Below are 19,932 nucleotides of genomic sequence, written 5' to 3'. Positions count from 1 at the left end.
TTACGTCGGATTCCGTGGACTACGTCGATGACCAGCGGTTGTTTTTTTTTTTTTTTTATAAAATGGTCAATGAGGGGTGTGGGGGTGTTTTTATTTGAATAAAAAAAAATTTCAACTTGTGTCTTGTCTTTATTTCTTTACTCTATAGACTTAGTAGTTGAAGCCGTTTAATAGACGGAATCCATTACTAAGTTGGGGCCTAGTGTTAGCCGGTATAAAATGGCTAACACTAACCCCCTATTATTACCCCAGTACCCAATGCCACCAGGGGTACTGGGAAGAACCGGGTGCCAGTGGTCCCGGAGCATCAAAATTGGCGCTCCTGGACCGGGCGGCAGCAGGCTGGTAAGATTTAGGCTGGGGAGGGCCTAAAACAATGGCTCTTCCCACCTTGGTGTTACCAGGCTGCTGTCGTTTGGTTTTTAACCCGGCTGGTTACAAAAATCGGGGGGACCCTATGCGTTTTTTTTTTTAATCATTTATTTATAAAAAAAAACAAAAAACGCATAAGGCCCCCCCGATTTTTATAACCAGCCGGGTTAAAAACCAAACGACAGCAGCCTGGTAACACCAGGGTGGGAACAGCCATTGTTTTAGGCCCTCCCCAGCCTAAATCTTACCAGCCTGCTGCCGCCCGGTCTTGGAGCGCCAATTTTGACGCTCCAGGACCACTGGCACCCGGCTCTTCCCAGTACCCCTGGTGGCATTGGGTACTGGGGTAATAATAGGGGGTTAGTGTTAGCCATTTTATACCGGCTAACACTAGGCCCCAACTTAGTAATGGATTCCGTCTATTAGACGGCTTCCACTACTAAGTCTATAAAGTAAAGAAATGAAGACAAGACACAAGTAAAAAAAATTTTTTCTTCAAATAAAAACACCCCCACACCCCTCATTGACCATTTTATTAAAAAAAACAACAACAAACAACCGCTGGTCATCGACGTAGTCCACGGAATCCGACGTAATCCACAGGATACCGATATCTGAAAAACAAAAAGGGAGAAACACACAAAAAACACACAAACAGGAGCACAACACCCATCATTGTGAGCGATGTTGTGCTCCTTACAGTATGCAGCATCTTTACAGATCGCTGCTTACAGTCTGGCCCCCAAGGGGTTAAGGGAGGATGTATTGCATCCCCCTTAACTCCTTGGGGGCCAGACTGATGTCAGACTGCACCCATCCCAGCAAGGAAGGGGTTAAGTGACCCCCCTTCCTTGCCGGGAGGGGTGCAGTGCTGGGGAGGGGGTGGGGAGAGCTCTATACTCACCCCGATGTGTCCTCTTCGCTGGTCCGCAGCACAATGAAGTCACTGTACTGCGGACCGGCTAATTATATGTGCGCTCAGCCGATCAGCCAATCAGCTGAGCGCACATATAATTCTAAATGTTTCTTCTAATAATGCTATTGTGATAACATAATTAGAAGAAACATTTGATGTTTTCATTAAAGTAAAGTGATGATTACAACAGAATGCTCTTTTGCCGGCAATATGAATTAACGGCTTATGGAGCTTCCTGTACTAATTAATATTTAATTAATAAAACACATTTTCGATTAAATAAATTCAGTTTCGTTGTTCAATAATTTAATTCTAACGAATCCATCATTTTGAAATTAAATATACTGTTAACAATATATATATATATATATATATATATATATATATATATATATAAATATACATTTATTTATATATCTATTTATTTTAACAGTATATTTAATTGCAAAATTATGGATTCGTTTAAATTTAGTTATTGAACAACGAAAGGCACTTTTTTACAACGAAAATGTGTTTTATTATTTTAATAGATTAACCATGACAGACATCGGCATTAGTGCAGAGGATCGCAAACCCCGGTAATAGCAATTCATGTAAACTGTGTTCCCTGCTTTCCCAGATGCATCCAGAGGTGTTTGCATCACTTTCTTAAGATTTTATTTGTTATTTTTAGTTGAACCAGATTTCCAAGTAAATGACCGTATGTTTTGAGCCGCATGTCTATTTTTTCCCACGGCCGTAGTTTCATCCGCACATTTACAGCCGCATAAAAAATACAGCCGCACAGTTACATAGTGTGAACCTAGCCTTACATTGTCAGACAAAAGTAATTATGGGAAAAGAACAATATATACAGTGTATTATGCTATAAAATTGTTATGTTATGAGCTTGTACTTTTGGTATATTGGTATATTGTTGATTCATAATGTCCATCAGGGTAATTGGTATTTTTCCACTATTTATGATGGCGACAAAAGTGTTATTCTTTTGGTTAAACATACAGGAAACCCAATAGAACCTTCATAGACTATATTAAAATAAGTTACGCTTGCCATTATTTGAGTAGCAACCATTCTGTATGTTTGGCGCCTGCATACTCTCCCTGATGGAAGACAACTGTGCAGAGAAATACATCCACCATGCCCAAACCTTTTTGTTCTGAGGGAGGTAAGCTGCCACCAGAGAATTCTAGCAGAGGCTTTCTCCCTTACCCCCATTATAATACATGAACCTTGGGCTGCATATCTACTATGAAGGGATAACATGCCATAGGGGACTGTATAAAGGGATGTATCTACAATAGGGGACAGCATGTGAGGCTTTTCTAGTACAGTTGACTGCATGGGGGTGTATCTACTACAGGGGACTGCATGGGGGGTTCTATTATAAGGAGCTTATCTATAATAGGGGCTGCATCTGACTATAGGGGACTACATAATAAGGCTTATCTATTATAGGGGACTGGATAAGGGGGCACATCTATTACAGGGGCTTATCTACTATAGGAAACTGCATGGGGCCTTATCTACTATAGGGCACTGCATTGGAGAATTATTTACCAAAGCAGACGGTATGGGGGCTTAACTACTATAATAGACTGTTGTTAGGGCTTATCTACTATAAGGGATCACATGCGGAGAGGTTAGCATCTACTTTATGGAGATTGCACAGAGGGGTTGACTTACTATATTGGGACTTTTCAGAGAAGACAGATACTTCAACGAGGATACTATTAGGGGTAGGCACAATAAAGTCTTTTACTATATAAGCACTGCACAAAGGGACCCAATATTATTTGATAGATGTACGGAGAGGCCTAATACTATTTGGAGGCACTGAATTGGGTCTACCCACTATATGAGGGCACAGAAGGGCCAATACAGATGTGGGGGTTTTAAACAGAAGAAGATGGTGCGAGAGTGAGGAGTCTAAACTGTTTAACAGATTCTGTGGAGTTGTGGCTGGGAGGCACCCTTATGGTGTTCTCTGGATTAGGCAACACATCCCATGTGGTTCACTCAGAGAAGACGCCCCCTGTGAGTCACTGGATGTAACAGTACTGTAATTACTTACATGGTGTGCCGAGCTGGTATCTAACTTAATATGGTATTTGTACAATAGATTTTTTTTCAGTAGTAGAGTGGTGGGATTAGTGGTGGCATGAGCAAGCACAAGCATTAGACAAACAACTTACATGAGAAAATGGCATAATTTCTGACCTATGTATAACTTGTTTATGACAATTTAACATAAGATTTCTGCTCTAAAGGACCCATCTTTAATTTTTAGTTATTCCTGAGCTAGTGAGTGGACTTTAATGCCTTTGGTTTCTGCCATACACTGCGCACACTCAAATACATAAACACACACAGAAGAAGGAATCCTCTTTACGCACCATAAGGAGCAGCAGCAGTTTGGAGGAGATTATAAAGGGAGTACTGGGCAGATTTAATACTCATTGTAAGCTTTAGTGTATTCTCTATGATAACATTGTCTTTCTAATTGCTTCTGTCTTCCTCTACTCACTTCCCTCCCATCTCTATCCTCAACCCCCTCCTTAGATATTTATGGGCAGCATGTAATCACATCCCTCAGTAAACTGATTTAAGTTATTTAGGTAAAAAAAGATCCAAGAGCAGGATATAAGCTGTAAAATAACCTGTAGAGACCTTGCAGTAACTAAGATAAGCATAACAAATCAGCTAAAGAAAGTAATGTGCACACACATAAAATCCAATTATTCTATAGCCAAGAGTAATATTAGATGTCAATCCTCATACAGTATTAAAATGTCTTTTATGCATATACATCCTTTATGTTGGATATTGTATAAACCACATTGCCACTCATGGAAATGTATTCTGATCTATTAAGAATCAGGAACACCGAAATGTTGTTGAATTTCTCCAACTGTATGTGAAAGATATACATGTTAACTAAAAGACACACATAAAAAAACAAATATCACACAGTTTAAGAATGTTTAGAATAAGAAATCCAATTGCTTTTAGGTACAGAAAATGTAGGTTTACACAATTATAAGATCCAATCAAAGAATAAAAACATACATTTTATATTGTCTCACAATTATTTGTATTTCAGTTCATATAATTGTTAACAGTTGAGTGGTACAGTGATCGGCACCAGGTCAACCCCCAGCTATGACAATTTATTCATGGTGGAATCGGAGAAGGAGAAAATCCTATTTAAAAAAAAAAAACAGTACCCTGAGTCAAACTATGTTCTGTGAAAACAATAACAGAATAAGCAAATCTTAACCAAATCATTGTAAACAATCCAAAATAATATTAACATTTAGGCTGGGTTCACACTACGTATATTTCAGTCAGTATATGTATATTTCAGTCAGTATATTTCAGTCAGTATTGCAACCAAAGCCAGGAGTGGATTAAAAACATAGAAATGATCTGTTCACACAATGTTGAAATTGAGTGGATGGCCGCCATTTAATGGCAAATATTTGCTGTTATTTTAGAACAACGGCTGTTATATTGAAATAATGGCAGTTATTTACTGTTATATGGCGGCCATCCACTCAATTTCAACATTGTTTGAACAGATCCTTTCTGTGTTTTTAATCCACTCCTGGTTTTGGTTGCAATACTGACTGAAATACACTGACTGAAATATACATATACTGACTGAAATATACGTAGTGTGAACCCAGCCTGTACATGTAACATTAACAGGTAAAGAGGATTATCTCAAATATTGATAAATTCTATGCCGTGATATGATTTTAAGTCGCTGCCATCCCCAATAGTATACAAACAAGCCTCCAATCTGGGGTTAAAAATGGCATCAACTGCCACAATACCATGTAATAAACATGAAGGCCAAGATTTATTGAATGGTATGAAATAGAAACTGGTGTAAACTGCCCAAAGCAACCAATCATGGTTTACACTAGTGTTTTGTTACTCCCTTTGACAAATCTAGGCCTAAATGCTTTTATAGACCTGGCAGATGTTTAAATTGTAAAATTTAAACAAACAAACAATAACATGATCCACAGTGAATTTTTCAGATTTTAATATTGGAGAACTATTAACATATAATAGTCAAGGAGTCATTTATATTTACAGTACAGTCATTTGTATTTACAGTATATATATCTATCTGAACACATTTACTGTGTTAAAGGGGACCTGTCACCTTCCGTGCTGGGGCAGAGCCCGGCCGACCCCCCGCAATGCAGACCCATATAGTTACTGCTTCCACGAAGTCCCCATCCCGGAGCCCATCCCGCCGTAGAGATATCCCCATCCGAAGCCGGGCGCGCACTCTTCAGAGATGAATCCGATGCCCATAGAGAATGACAGCTCCAGTCATTCTCTATGGACATCGTACTCATCTCTGGAGAGGGCATTTGCGGCTTCGGACAGGGATATCTCTGCGGCGGGACAGGCTCTGGGACTTCGTGGAAGCAGTAATTATATAAAGTCTGCGCCGGGGGGTCGGCCGGGCTCTGCCCCAGCACGGGGGGTGACAGGTTCTCTTTAAGAAAGGGGGCAACAAATACCTCGTCACATCACTTCAAGCAATGCTACATAAGTAATTGCGAACATTCTTTGTAGCATTACAAACATAATGAAGTAACAGGAGAGAGGACAATAATACCACTATTATCTCGTGGACGGAATCCAGACACATTTTTGTGATTGAGTCCTTGAAGCTTATGGGGCTCAACCCTTAGTTAGAACTATTTGGTTTTTGGAAAGTAGAATGATTTTTCTGGTGATGGGGTCTCTCTCAAGGCCCGTTGGTGCTAGGCTGCATTTTCGAGCGCACCAATGGATCCTGGGGTTGATCCCATACCAGCCACTTTCGGAATTTTTCCATTTTTTTTATAATTCCATTTCACCGTAAAACTTTATAAGAATTTGTTATCTTGTGCATGCTATCACTAGGCTATTGGTTTTTGGGTGAAACTATTATAAGCATATAGGTTGTGCCAGTCCAGGTGTTACAGAAAGCCCCAAAATGCCATCTTATACTGTTGTCTAGAGTAAAGATGAGCGAACCAGATTAGAAGAAAAACAAATCTGGTTCCTTCATCTCTAGTCTAGAGTGATATAAAAGCCAAGATAGGTGACTAGGGATGTATCCATTTTGTTGCTACTAAAAGGGAACAAATCACCATTCTGAGGGAGTGTGACTTAGCCCCAATACCTTTGATGCTGTGTCTGGTAGACTCCAGCGGGCGACAAATACAAAATATTGATGCCAGAACCTAGGCATGGGGGCAGAGACTCGGCAGCATGTGCTCACACTGACTTCATCCTCTTCCCAGCCACTAATGCTAGATTTGTGCATTAAAATTACCAGTGCTCAGGCTGCCAATCAAGCATGAGTGGCTGGGAAGAGGGCAAAGGCAGTATGACTACATGCTGCTCAGGCTCTGTCCCCATGCCTAGTTACCGGGAGCCGGAACATTGATATTTTGTATTTTGGTTTCGGAGAGCTGTGCACAGCAGCTGTAAGGTACTGGGGCAAAGTCACACTCCTTTAGAAAGGTAAATGGTTCCCTTTAAGAAAAAACTTTGACAGTTCTAAAACATGTGCAACTTTTGGCTATTATGGTTTAAGTAATACTACTGTATGAAAGTACTTCTTTGGGGGTGGTCTTCTCAACGAAAATCTTTTAGACTAAAACGTAGTTTGGATAAGGGGGCAGACTTCTGAAATAAATAGTCTTTAGGAGAGGTTAGACACTTTATTTGTATCCAAAAGGAAGTAAAATAAGACTCAAAAAAAGTGAGAGCAGTGAACATTGCATGTGCAATCTGTGATCCTTCCATACATCCAGCGATCTCTCTATGACATGAGAAGAGAAGTGACACCAGAGAACTAGTCCAGAGCCTCAGTGTCCCTTTCAGCATAGTCGGCATGCATCAAAAAACACATAAGTGAGAGAGCAACCAGTTACTTGTGAGAAATGCTGCATCACAAGAGTGTACCTAGAGGGGGTAAGGGCATTTAGGATGACAAACAAAGCTAATATACAGTTCATAGCATATTTTTGCACAATTATCTACACATTGAATTCCAGATTGTTCTTTGCAGACTTTATTATATATTTACATAAATGGCAACTCGGTTTATACAGATTGAAACACAAAGCTTGTGTATACAAAAAGGACAATTTAACATTATACCAGAATTGACATCTGATACATATCACTCTTAACTTGTCTGATTTTTTTTTCCCACAGGAAGGCACTGTAGTTGTGCACAACCTGTGATGATTCTGTCATGTTACCTCTAATCTCAGGCAAGTCTTTCTTGTCATGGAGCCTTAGTATTAAAAAAAATTGTCTAGAAAGCAGAATGGCTGATGCTTTTTGCTCCCTTGCACTCATTTCCTCTCTTCCCATGTCTCGGAAAATGAGGGGTCCAGGACACGTGCCCCAAGGCCTCCACCACATAGGGGCTTCTAATAACTGTCCCCCAGGCCCCACGACCACTGCAGTGCAGGGCTGACCCAGAAATCAGTACACCTGTCCTGTATCTCCAGGTGAGTTCTCATTCAGTTGTGTATGTGCCACTAAAGCACACACACAATTAATGAAGCGCTGACGTACATCTGGGACTTGTGTGCCAGAAGAAGAGAACACACTCCTGCAGAACAGTACCATTAGGGGAGCATGTGGGAGGTGAGATCATACCTCCCAAGTGTCTCTCTTTTTGAGGGACAGTCCCTACTTTTAACCCACGTCCCTCCATCCCTCTTTGCCCCTTACATGTCCCTCTTTTTGAACTAGAAATTAAATTGACATTAATAAAGTCTCAATCTTGCTCTACAAAGTGTGCTATTACTGTATAATAGACCCAAACCTGCATATTATTCCATCATGTGCTGCAAGTTAAATCCTAAAACTTGATCCGAAACCGAACGATCGGCATTTGATTAGCAGTGGCAGCTCTAAGGTTGTCTGGAAAACATGGATACAGCCAATGACTATATCCATGTTTTCCACATAGCCTTATGGCTTTATCCAACTTCAGCAGCCACCACTAATCAAATGCCGAAAGTTCGGGTGCGGATGGACTCGAGCATGCTCGAGGTTCGCTCATCTCTAATCGTGTGACATTATGGTCCCTTTCACACATCATTTCACACATGCAGACTCATTGATTTCTATGGCCCCATACACACATCTGTAGGTGTTACCGATCCATTTTGGGGCCGTGATCCATGCCACAAAAAATGATTAACCCATTGTGTGTCCGTGTCACCTATATGACAGTGGGTCCCTGCAAATACGGACAGTAACTAAAACACATTGGTAATCTTGTCTGCGATTGCCGGTTCCCAATTAAAGACAGGATTACAGATTTGTGAATGAGACCTAAGGATACAATCACACATACAGGATCTGCTGCAGATGTGCAGATATGAATTTAACTAAATGCAATAATCTTCAGCAGATTCTGTATGTGTGAAAGCTTCCTATAGGGTGCCTTTACAGACATCGGATCCCCAGCGGATTTCCCGCTGCAAAATTTGCAGCGAAATCCGTTGCGGATCCAGTGTCAGTGCATCCGTATGAGAATACATACTCGCAGAGGGACTGACATCCCGCTTTGTGTATGTAAGTTAACCGGCTCGAGCATACATTACCTGCTCCGCTCTCCAGCTTGCTTCAGGGGTTCCAGGTGTCTGCTCGTTCCGCTCAGCCAATCAGTGCGCGGAGAATCCCTGAAGCAAGCCGGAGCAGGGAGGCGATGTATGCTCCAGGCCTGGGGGCTTGACTTACATTCTCGCAGCATGATGTCAGTCCCTCTGCAAGTATGGGGTGCACTGACACTGTATCCGCAGCGGATTTCGCTGCAAATCCGCAGAGTGAAATCCGCTGCGGATCCGGTGTGTGAAGGCACCCTTAAGTAAAAAGTAAAGAAATGTTTGTAATATTTTCTTATAGTGAACATCAAGTGTCCCTCTTTGGCCGTCAAGAAAGTTAGGAGGTATGAGTGAGATCACCTTTTTAATTCTTTATGGGGATTAATGCCCCTCTGCACACGGGGATATTACTATGGGACTGCACATATAGAGAGGATTAATACTATATTAATATTAATATTAATATATGAGACTGAACATATAGAGGGTTATTCTATAGGGGGTTGCTCAGACAGAGGGAGTTAATACTATATGGCGCTGTGCATACAGAAGAGTTATTACTGTATCGGGGTGCATATACAGAGGGGGTAGCAATTAAACATGTAAAGAGTGCACACAAATTCAGCTAATCCATAGGCCCCAATATAATTGTAGTTATGCACCATATTTTCTTAGTCTCTACATCTTTTCAAATAAGAGGATGAACTGTGGCTGCTTGCACTTTAAGGGTGCCTTCACACACCGGATCCGCAGCGGATTTCACGCTGCGGATTTGCAGTGAAATCCGCTGCGGATCCAGTGTCAGTGCATCCCTATGAGAATACATACTGTATGTATGTGTATGTAACTTAACCCTCCGTTGGCCAGAGTATACATCACCTCCTCCGGCTTGCTTCGTGGGTTCTCGGCAGGACGTCCCGCTCAGCCAATCAGTGCATGTGGCGGGGCAGCGCACTGATCGGGGGGTTAAGTTGCATACATTAAGCAGGATGTATTCTCATAGGGATGCACTAACACTGAATCCGCTGTGGATCCAGGGGGAAAGCACCCTAACACTGAACAATACTTTGGGGGCCCCCAGAATTTGTGCGGATGAATTGGCAACATCCTGCATCTATTGGACATTGTGTGAGGGTTATGATTATGCTTATATACAGTGACTGGGGTATGAACCCACCCCCTCATGGTTCGTAAAGTATAATTCCAAGATGTGGAAATGAAGGAAGTGTGTGCTGGGGAGCAGAAGGCATTAACTATATTCTGCTCCTCAACCTCTTTAATATAGCTACAGTAAAAAAAAAAAAAAAAAAAAAAAGCATCTGCATCCCTAAAATCAAGAAATTACACATTAAGTTATATTTTCTTAAAATGTTAACATTTATTTTTAGTCATTGCTTCACAGATTTTCTACTTAGGAGCTCAGAAACTCCTGAATGACAAATCCTGTGTAATCTGCAATGGCAGCTGTATAGGTTGTTACCTAGATTCCAAAGAAATGTTAGAATTCAAAAAAAAAAAGTTCTCTCCTACATACAGGTAATTGGCAACCTATACATTACACTCCAGGGTTTGCCTGTGTTAAGTAGATCAGATTGTGAGATCTTTTGCATACAGTAATTATTTTGATCTATTATTGTTTATATATATATATATACAGGTTGAAGAATGGGTTAATCTAGCAAGGCAGGTATATTGCTCTCCGGCTACTAAGAGGTAAACCTGGAGGCTGATCTTCCCACAGGTGCAGGGGAATTAAAACCCTAGCTAGTCTGATGGGTAGTGGGACTTGGGAGCAGCATGGTGTGGACAGTGCTCTGCTGCTGATACTGGAACTGTTTTCCCAGGAGAGACTTCTAACTAGGGATGAGCGAACCGAACCGTCACAAACCAGATTCGTTACGAACTTTGCAAAAAGTTTGGTTCGTCACTGAACCGAACTTTGAGAAAGTTCATAACGAATCTGGCTAAAATAACAATAACAAATAAAATCAAAGACATCCAAGACATCTTTAAAAAGTGATGCAAACACCTCTGGAATGCATCTGGGAAATCCTCTGCAATAAAGCCTACTCTAATGGTTAATATATTTAATTAATAAAACAGATTTTCGTTGAAATAAAGTTACTTTCATTGTTCAATAATTTAATTAAAACAAATCCATCATTGTGCAATTAAATATACTGTTTATATATATATATATATATATATATATATATATATATATATATAATAAATGTATATTTATATGTATATTTATTTATTTACAGTGTATTTAATTGCAAAAGTATAGATTTGTTTTATTTAAATTATTGAACAACGAAAGTGACTTTATTACAACGAAAATGTGTTTTATTAATTAAATATTAACTATTACAGGAAGCTCTATTAAAGCCGGTAATTCATATTCCCGGTAATAGAGCTTTCTGTAATAATATTTTAATTAAAACATCAAATGTTTCTTCTAATTATGCTATCACAATAGCATTATTAGAAGAAACATTTTGATTCATATGTGCGCTCAGCTGATATATAAATATATATATATATATATATATATATATATAAATATACATTTATATATATATATATATATATATACTCTATTTATATATATATATATATATATATATATATATATATATATATATATATATGCAAAAAAGGGGTCCGTGGAGCCTCAGTTACGAGTCTCAAAACACAGGAATAGCCAGATATCCCTCTCTCCAGAGAAGGAAGCCCATTGCCAAGGGGTGCCTCCTAGTGGGGAGAGCACCAAACCACCCTGATACGTAGTCCCTCAGGTCCTCACTCTGTTGCGAGCTTTAGGACCTAAATAGGGAAACACCAGGGTGGCCCCTGTGAGTCAAAGTCTAACTCTGTGGCGAGTATAACGACATAAGACAAGGGTTACCAAGGCTAGGCATCCATCCACAGACTGCAGTTTCGGGGTATTTGCCCCTCGTCAGTGTGGAGCAGGATTCTGGCTACTGGGGCAATGATACATAGACCAACAAAACACAACAATCACTGAACTCAGGGAGAACAGTGAAAAATTCCAATGGAGTACTCATTTACGAGTCTCCATTGATTGTCCCATACAAAATTTAAATATGCAAAAAAGGGGTCCGTGAAGCCTCAGTTATGAGTCTCAAAACACGGGAATAGCCAGATATCTCTCTCTCCAGAGAAGGAAGCCCATTGCCAAGGGGTGCCTCCTAGTGGGGAGAGCACCAAACCACCCTGATACGTAGTCCCTATTAACAGTATATTTAATTGCACAATGATGGAATCATTTTAATTAAATTATTGAACAATGAAAGTGACTTTATTACAATGAAAATGTGTTTTATTAATTAATTAGTAATTAATAATTAATTATTAATCATTAGAGGAGTCAGAATTATTGCCGCCAATTTTTTTTCACTATTTTTGCACTTAGATTTTTTCCACTTTTTTTCATTGTAATAGCAACTGCAACTAAACGAAACTATACCCTATCACACTCCTACTATTGTAGCTGCAATTATTCAGCCGTTATTGCAAGGTTTGTTTTAGATTCGGTTCGTACAAATCCGAACTTCATCCCTACTTCTAACCTACAGATGGATGAGAGATAACCCTGTATCTGCTGTGACTGTGCTCTAGGAGACTGTACAGGACTGTATGATTTCTGTGAACTTTCATTTATGCAGTTTGAAAGACTTATTTCTGCTAAAGAAAGCTGTATTTTGTTTGTATTAAGTTATGGGGATATTGTACTCCAGGCCTCATGCCTCAGGTTTGGTAATTTGATTTCTCTTGCAGGCAGGGCTGCAGAATATGTTGCTGCTATTTAAGCGATAGACATTAGCAAAGACACAGAGGAGGACACTGGAGATTACAGATAGGTGAGCATACAGTGTTTTTTTTTTTTGCACAAATAAAAAAAAAAAAAGTTTGCAAAAATTTATATTGTTAACAAAACAAAACATCCCTGTGATTCCAGCTTCACTCATCCCTAATAAACAATATAAATATATAATTATTTAACAGTGAGTTTTGCTAAGTATTAGAGGATGACGCAAACATATTCACAATTTATTTCTATTTCCACATACAGTAGAGTACAGTACATATGTAAATGGAAGATATTGAAATAAAATTCTGTAAACATTTGTATAAAAATAAAAAAGTAAAAAAAATTATAGATATTTAACAGAAGTACCTGACCTATGTTATTTGCAGTACGAGAGACAGACAGAATACCAACCTCCCGTCTCTTGCTTTAGACTTTATAATTTTACAAGTACTTGGAATAAGATTAACATGAATTGTTTCTTTCCTGTAAATCATCCCTAGCAAATCACTTTGATAGAACAACCAAGGTCACTTACTGGACATGATGGAACGCCTGTCATATTACTATTCAAGACAAGGGATAGAATTTCATATGTAGATACCGTAGATGTGCTCTGGCCTCATACATCTTTCAACAAACTAGTGCATAAGATTCTCTAGGAATTCTAATGCTACGTGGCCAGGATGTAAATGTTCCTCATCCCAATCATGATTTCTCCCAAATGCTATTGAGCTCTTTTACAGAGAGTTTCTGAAGTGCATTCTACCATCTCCTTCCAATGTTGCAGTATCTAAATTCATGGTCTTTGTAACTACTTGGTACAAGAGAAAGATTACATGTTCATTGATTTTAACAGCTGCCGTTCTTACATTTTCCTTAAAGGAAAAAGTGCGTGTACATACCTTGGGCGTCAGCACAATTGCAGATCCTCCATTAATGCCAATGATGGGCATAGATGTTTGTGCAGAGATGAAGTCAAGGATCTGAGCAACAGATTCTGTCCTTGTGTCATCTTCAAAGACAACCCCATGAATCCTTAGGCTGGAGAGAACATCACATATCTGCAGGATAAGGCTGCGTGGATTTGTGTCATTAAGTATTACAGAAACTGGATTCACTTCCATAGTAAAATTGCGGAAAGCTGAGGGTGAAAACCGGGCACTCTCTGGTGGGTAAGAGGTACCACTAAATATTATGGCCACATTGAGGGATCTTGGAGTGTCTTCTTTTTGGAATTCCAGAAAAGGACTGGCGCATGCCAGGGCCATTAAAAATAGCATCCTAGCAGCAGCGGGCACAAAGGCAGTGTTCACAGCTGGTGGAAAACACATCTCGAAGGGTTTTGGCTGCCACTCTAGACATGAAACAAAGAAGAAGGAGTGTTACAAAGAATTAAACAAATTGTAAATGAATGTGAGATATTTAAAAGTAACATCGTAATTTCATAATAATAGAAAATAAGAGATTTTCTATATTAATTTGGTAAATTAAAGGGGTACTCCAGAGAGAAAAAAATACTTAAAAAAAAGTCTTCCGGTACCTATCAGCTGCCGTATGTCCTACAGGAGGTGGTGTATTCCTTCAGGTCAGACACAGTGCTCTCTGCTTCCACCTATGTCCCCCCCATAGAAATGGTACATCGAATAGTACTGTAGTGCCATTTTAGTTTTAAATGCTATGACATGTGGCACAATTTAAGCTGTATTGTTGCTCCAGTAGCTTTAACCCCTAGACGACCCAGGACGTAGGAAGTCTGTCACCAGACGACCCTGGACGTAACTGTACGTCCTGGGTGGTTCTCTCGCTATGAAGCGCGCTCCGGAGCAAAGCGCGCTTCATAGGAGGTTGGGGCCGGCTGCAGTGAGCAGCCGGGACCTCACCGGTAATGACACGCTGCAGCGATCGCGCTGCCGCGTGTCATTAACCCCTTAAACGTTTAAGTGTAAGTGACAGGGGGAGTCCCCTGTCACTTACCGATCGGGACCCCTGCAGTGTGACTGCGGGGGTCCTGATTGTTGAAATGGACCACCGGAGGCCTCTCACCTGCCTCCGTGCGGTCCGATCGGCGATCTGCTGCACTAAGCCTGCACAGGCAGGCTCAATGAGCAGATCACCGATAACACTGATCAATGCTATGCCTATGGCATAGCAATGATCAGTGTAGAAATCAAACTAGTGTATGTACAAGTCCCCCAAAGGGACTTCAAATGTGTAAAAAAAAAAGTTCAAAACACTATTACACTACCCCAAAACCCCTCCCCCATTAAAAGTTGAAATAACCCCCCCTATCCCATTATATAAATAAGACATATAAAAATAAATAAATAGATAAACATATAATATACCGTAGCATGTGTAATTGTCCAATCTATTAAAATATAACAAGCGTCATTGTGATCGGTGAACGGCGTACACGAAAAGAGGGAAAAAAGTGCGCGGATTACCGATTTTATGTTACATTATATATAAAAAAAAATCTATAAAAAGTGATTAAAACGTCCCATCTTCACAAATATGGTATTAGTAAAAACTAGAGATCATGGCGGAAAAAATGACACCCCATACAGCCCCGTAGGTGAAAAAATAAAACTGTTATAAGTGTCACAAAAGGGCCATTTTATTAATATTTGATTGCCAAAAAAAAAAGGATTTCATAAAAAAAAATATATATATAACATTAGAGAATCTGTGTAACCTGCATATGGTTGTGTTCGTACTGACCTATAGAGTAATAATATCATGTCGCTTTTACTATATAGTGCATTACGTAGACACAGGAACCCCCCAAATGTTACCATATTGCATTCTTTTTTACGATTTCACCTATTTACTGTATATCTTCATAAATAATATATTTGGAATTCCATCATACATGTTATGGTAAAATGAATGACGCCATTACACAGTACAACTATTCCTTTAAAAAACAAGCGCTTACATGGCTTGTAGATAGAAAACTGAGAGTGCTGGAGCTCTTAGAAGGGGAGGAGGGAAAGACGAAAACACTAAGATCAAAATTTGCGCGGTCCACTGGGTCATTTTGGGCCTGGTCCTCAAACGGTTAAAGGGGTACTCCGGAGGGGGGGGCACTTTTTTGATGGGACCGTGGATGGGGTGGCTGAGTAAAAAGATGTCCATTCACCTCCCTGGTTCCAGCGGCGAGTCCCGCATCGCGGCGCTCCGGTCCCCTGTTCCCGGCCGCTTCCTGTTGTCTGACGCCGCCCGAGACGCTACGTCTCAGGTCCATTCAGCCACTCAGTGAAGGAGGCGGGATCCGTGTCAAGTCCGCTCAGATCCCGTCTCCTTCACTGAATGGCTAAGTGGACCTGAGAAGTAGCGTCTCGGGCGGCGTCAGACACCACGAACCGGGGAGGTGAGTGGACATCTTTTTCCTCAGCGACCCCCTCCCTGGTCCCATCAAAAAAGTGCCCCCCCCCGCAGGAGTACCCCTTTAAGTCATATATTGGCTTACATTCTAATATGAGATTTCTCAGCTGAGATATTATTGCAAAGACCTTTTGAACAGCATCTTTCCTACAGTATATCATTCTGTCATAACTTTTTTTTGTATATAGCATCTAAAACTATATTGCTGAGTGCTTATATATTTTACTAACAGAGCATTTTTTAACTGTTTTGCAGACAGTTGTCCAAGGTTATAAGCGGAAAGGCATCTTATTATGTGCTCTGTCCATGGATATATCATTACATCTCTTTACTGCTGCAAATTTGGTGAGTGCTGGAAATTCTCTGTTGCATCTATCACTGGACTTTTTCTTATCCATGAACCCCACCACACCATGGAGTGCTGACCGAACTTCTAGGATATAACTTTTACTAAGACACCACCAAGCATAGGTTAAAGGGAATCGGTCAACTGTAACTCATCTTCTAAACAGCTGATACTGTATGATAGATGTTAAAACAAAGATTCAAATGGTAACTTTAACCCCTAGGCGACCCTGGACATACATGTACGTCCAGGACCACCTCCATGTGTTCAGAGTGGGGCCGCGGTCCCGGGTATCGCTCGTAGCCCGGGACCGCGGCTATTAGTGGACACGGTCCGATCGCCGCGCCCGCTAATATAGTAATCGGATGCAGCTGTCAAAGTTGACAGATGCATCAGATTACTTGAATGCAGCCATCCCCGGAGGAGCGATCCACACATCATCTTCTGTCCTGGCTATGCAGCGTAGATCTGTATGAGAGATCAGTGCACTTATACTAGAAGTCCCTTCTAGTATAAGTGTAAAAGTAAAAAAAAAAATTGTTGTTATTAATAAAAAGCCCCCTCCCCTAATAAAAGTCAGAATCACCCCCCTTTTCCCATTTTATAAATAAAAATAAATAAATAAACATGTTTGGTATCGCCGCATGCGTAATCGCCCGAACTATTAATTATTCACATTCCTGATCTCGCACGGTAAATGGCGCAAGCACAAAAAAATCCCAAAGTGCAAAATTTTTGGTCGCATCAAATCCAAAAAAATTGTAATAAAAAGCGATCAAAAAGTTGCATATGCGCGATCAAGGTACCGATAGAAAGAACACATCATGGTGCAAAAAATTACACCTAACACAGCCCCATAGACCAAAGGATAAAAGCGTTATAAGCATGGGAATAGAGCGATTTTAAGGAACGTATATTTGTTAACAATGGTTTGAATTTTTTACAGGCCATCAGATACAATAAAAGTTGTACATGTTACATATCGTTGTAATCGTAATGATTTGAGGAACATATATAAAAAGTCAGTTTTACCCCATGTCGAACAGCGTAAAAACGAAAAAAAAAAAATAAAATAAAAGAAATGCGTTTTTTTTTCCCTTCAATTTCACCACACATTGAATTTTTTTCTGGTTTCGCAGTGTACTTCATGAAAAAATTTAGCCTGTCATTGCAAAGTACAATTAGTGGCGCAAAAAATAAGGGCTCATGTGGGTTTCTAGGTGAAAAAATGCAAGTGCTATGGCCTTTTATGCACAAGGAGGAAAAAACGAAAACGCAAAAATTGAAATTGGCCCTGTCGTCTAAGGGTTAATACATCCAGCTGTGCTTCCATGGAGTAAAAAAAAAATGCTTTTATTTTCTAAGGAGGTGTTACAGCTTGCTGCACTTCAGGAGCTCTGGAAAGCCTCTATGACTCTTTATGCTCTAGAATAAAATATTTTTTTCTACGCTCTCAAACCACCAACAGATATATGAAAGGTACTATGTGTCTCCTAGACCTAAAAGGTATCTAACAGTGTCAGCAGGTTGGAATGTGAACTGCAGCTAACAGATTCTCTTTAAGGTTGGAGACAGACATTCTACTTTGAATAGCTTACAATCTGCCTTGTAAATGTTATATTTCTTGATGATACTAAGTGAAAGCAACACTGGAATCAATACACTCCCAGCTTGGCCAACAGAAAAGCCATGGGATGGTAATTCCTTGGCACCACTGCTCCCAGAAAAACCTCAGCATTCTGATACAAAGGCCACCAATAGCAAATGCTGGCCATTTTGCCCATAGCACTAGGAGGGTGACAGTGTAATTAAAAAAAAAAAAAAAAAAGGTTTTCCTGAAAAACTGACTGAGCTATCCGCAGGATAGCTCATCATTCATTTACTGATGGGGTGCACACACCCAGCATCATCAGCTGTTTGCTGCCACACTACACAGGGAACAGTTCGTGTCTGTTCACTGTGTAGCAGTGGCGACCTGTACCTGCAGCTCAGCTCCTATTCACTAGAATAGGAGCTGGGCTGCAGTGACACCTCACCACTGCTACAAAATGAAAAGAGACAAACTGTGTAGTTCAGCACCGAAAATATTTTTCCTATTTTCCTCCTGTAAAACATAAGTGTGAGTTATTACAGGTACATCTTATAAAGTCAAAAATTTGGGGGATATATTATATTCACATATATATATATATATATATATATATATATATATATATATATATTATATATAATTTAGAAGTAAGAATACATTTGCCACATTTAGGTCATCGGCAGAGTGACGCGCTAATGATTCATCCCTTTTGCAGACCTCCATTTCTCTTCTATTTTTATTAAATGCTTAGGAATTTCATTGACAAGTAAAAAAAAAAAAAACAGTAGCAACCCTGCTGACTTCAGGAGGACGTGCATACATACCTATCATAGGAACAAATTGATTGGACGTCTAAGACTCTTAACCCCTTGTGCAGCTGGTGCAATAGAATTTGTCTCTAGCCCTTGCAGTGGTGAATTTCTTGAATATTGACTCTGTCATAAGCATGACCTTCTAACATCCCCTGAGAAACACATCTTATTCCTTGACTCATCTACTTAGTCTTCTTTCCCGGCTCTCACAATTCTGCTAACAATCTTCCACAAGCATTTCTTTTAAGACAGCTATTTGTATGAACATGAACTTCAAGTCATGTTTCTCTTCCATTAATGTCTTTAAGATAAGGCCAGATGGATTTGTAGAACAGACAGGAATTGCTGAATGTACAGACATTTATAATTATTGGGTAGTGATCCGCAGAGTGTTACAAAAGAAGAAATGTTTTTTTTTTCCCTACTGTGAAACAAGCACATCTAATATAGCTCATGATTCTTTTGTCTTCTAGTAAATGATTACAAACAAATCACTTGCAAACTGTTCATCATTTCTATTGAAAATAAGGGGGAAAAAGCTTTTAGAGAATTGTTTGTGATAACAGCAAAAACATTATGATCTGCTAAAAGGTAGAGAAAGCCTTTGATCCTATTAACTTCCGGTATAATAAGAATTGGTTGGCTGCTTATATATTATATTTGAATCATGTCTTCATAAAAGTAGCTTTATTATGGAGTCAACAGTATATTTATATAGGTCTAAAGGGTAGATTCATTCTTAATAAAGTGGTACTGTCACCCCTCTTACTCTTACTATGAGTGGTCTTTCGCACCATTCACAAGCTCAGATGTTGTACATTCTATATATACCTGTATAAAACTTGCTTGTGTCTTCTTTCTGCTTTAAAATCGCTTCATTAACCCCTTCGCCTCAGCAATCTGTATATACACGTTCCTATTGCACATAACCCGTGCAGTAGGAATGTATACATACGTTCCTGACTGACAAGGGCTTTATTATGAGAGCGGGATCGCTGCAGAGAGAGCGATCCCGCTCTCATGT

General features: G+C 39.8%; 1 protein-coding gene across 1 annotated transcript in view; it reads right to left on the bottom strand.

The window, feature by feature from the left end:
* Window positions 1-14,103, bottom strand: part of GRIN2D (glutamate ionotropic receptor NMDA type subunit 2D) — a 242,091-nt gene extending 227,988 nt beyond the window's left edge. Inside the window, exon 1 of the mRNA XM_069946428.1 lies at window positions 13,675-14,103. Coding sequence (XP_069802529.1) covers window positions 13,675-14,103 — 429 coding nt within the window. The remainder of the gene's footprint in view (window positions 1-13,674) is intronic.
* Window positions 14,104-19,932: the final 5,829 nt, after the last annotated feature.

The sequence above is a fragment of the Dendropsophus ebraccatus genome, chromosome 12 (assembly GCF_027789765.1).
Source record: "Dendropsophus ebraccatus isolate aDenEbr1 chromosome 12, aDenEbr1.pat, whole genome shotgun sequence".
In the NCBI taxonomy this organism is placed as follows: Eukaryota; Metazoa; Chordata; class Amphibia; order Anura; family Hylidae; genus Dendropsophus; species Dendropsophus ebraccatus.
Note: the sequence above shows the minus strand (reverse complement) of the source record. Positions and strands in the feature narration are given on the sequence as shown.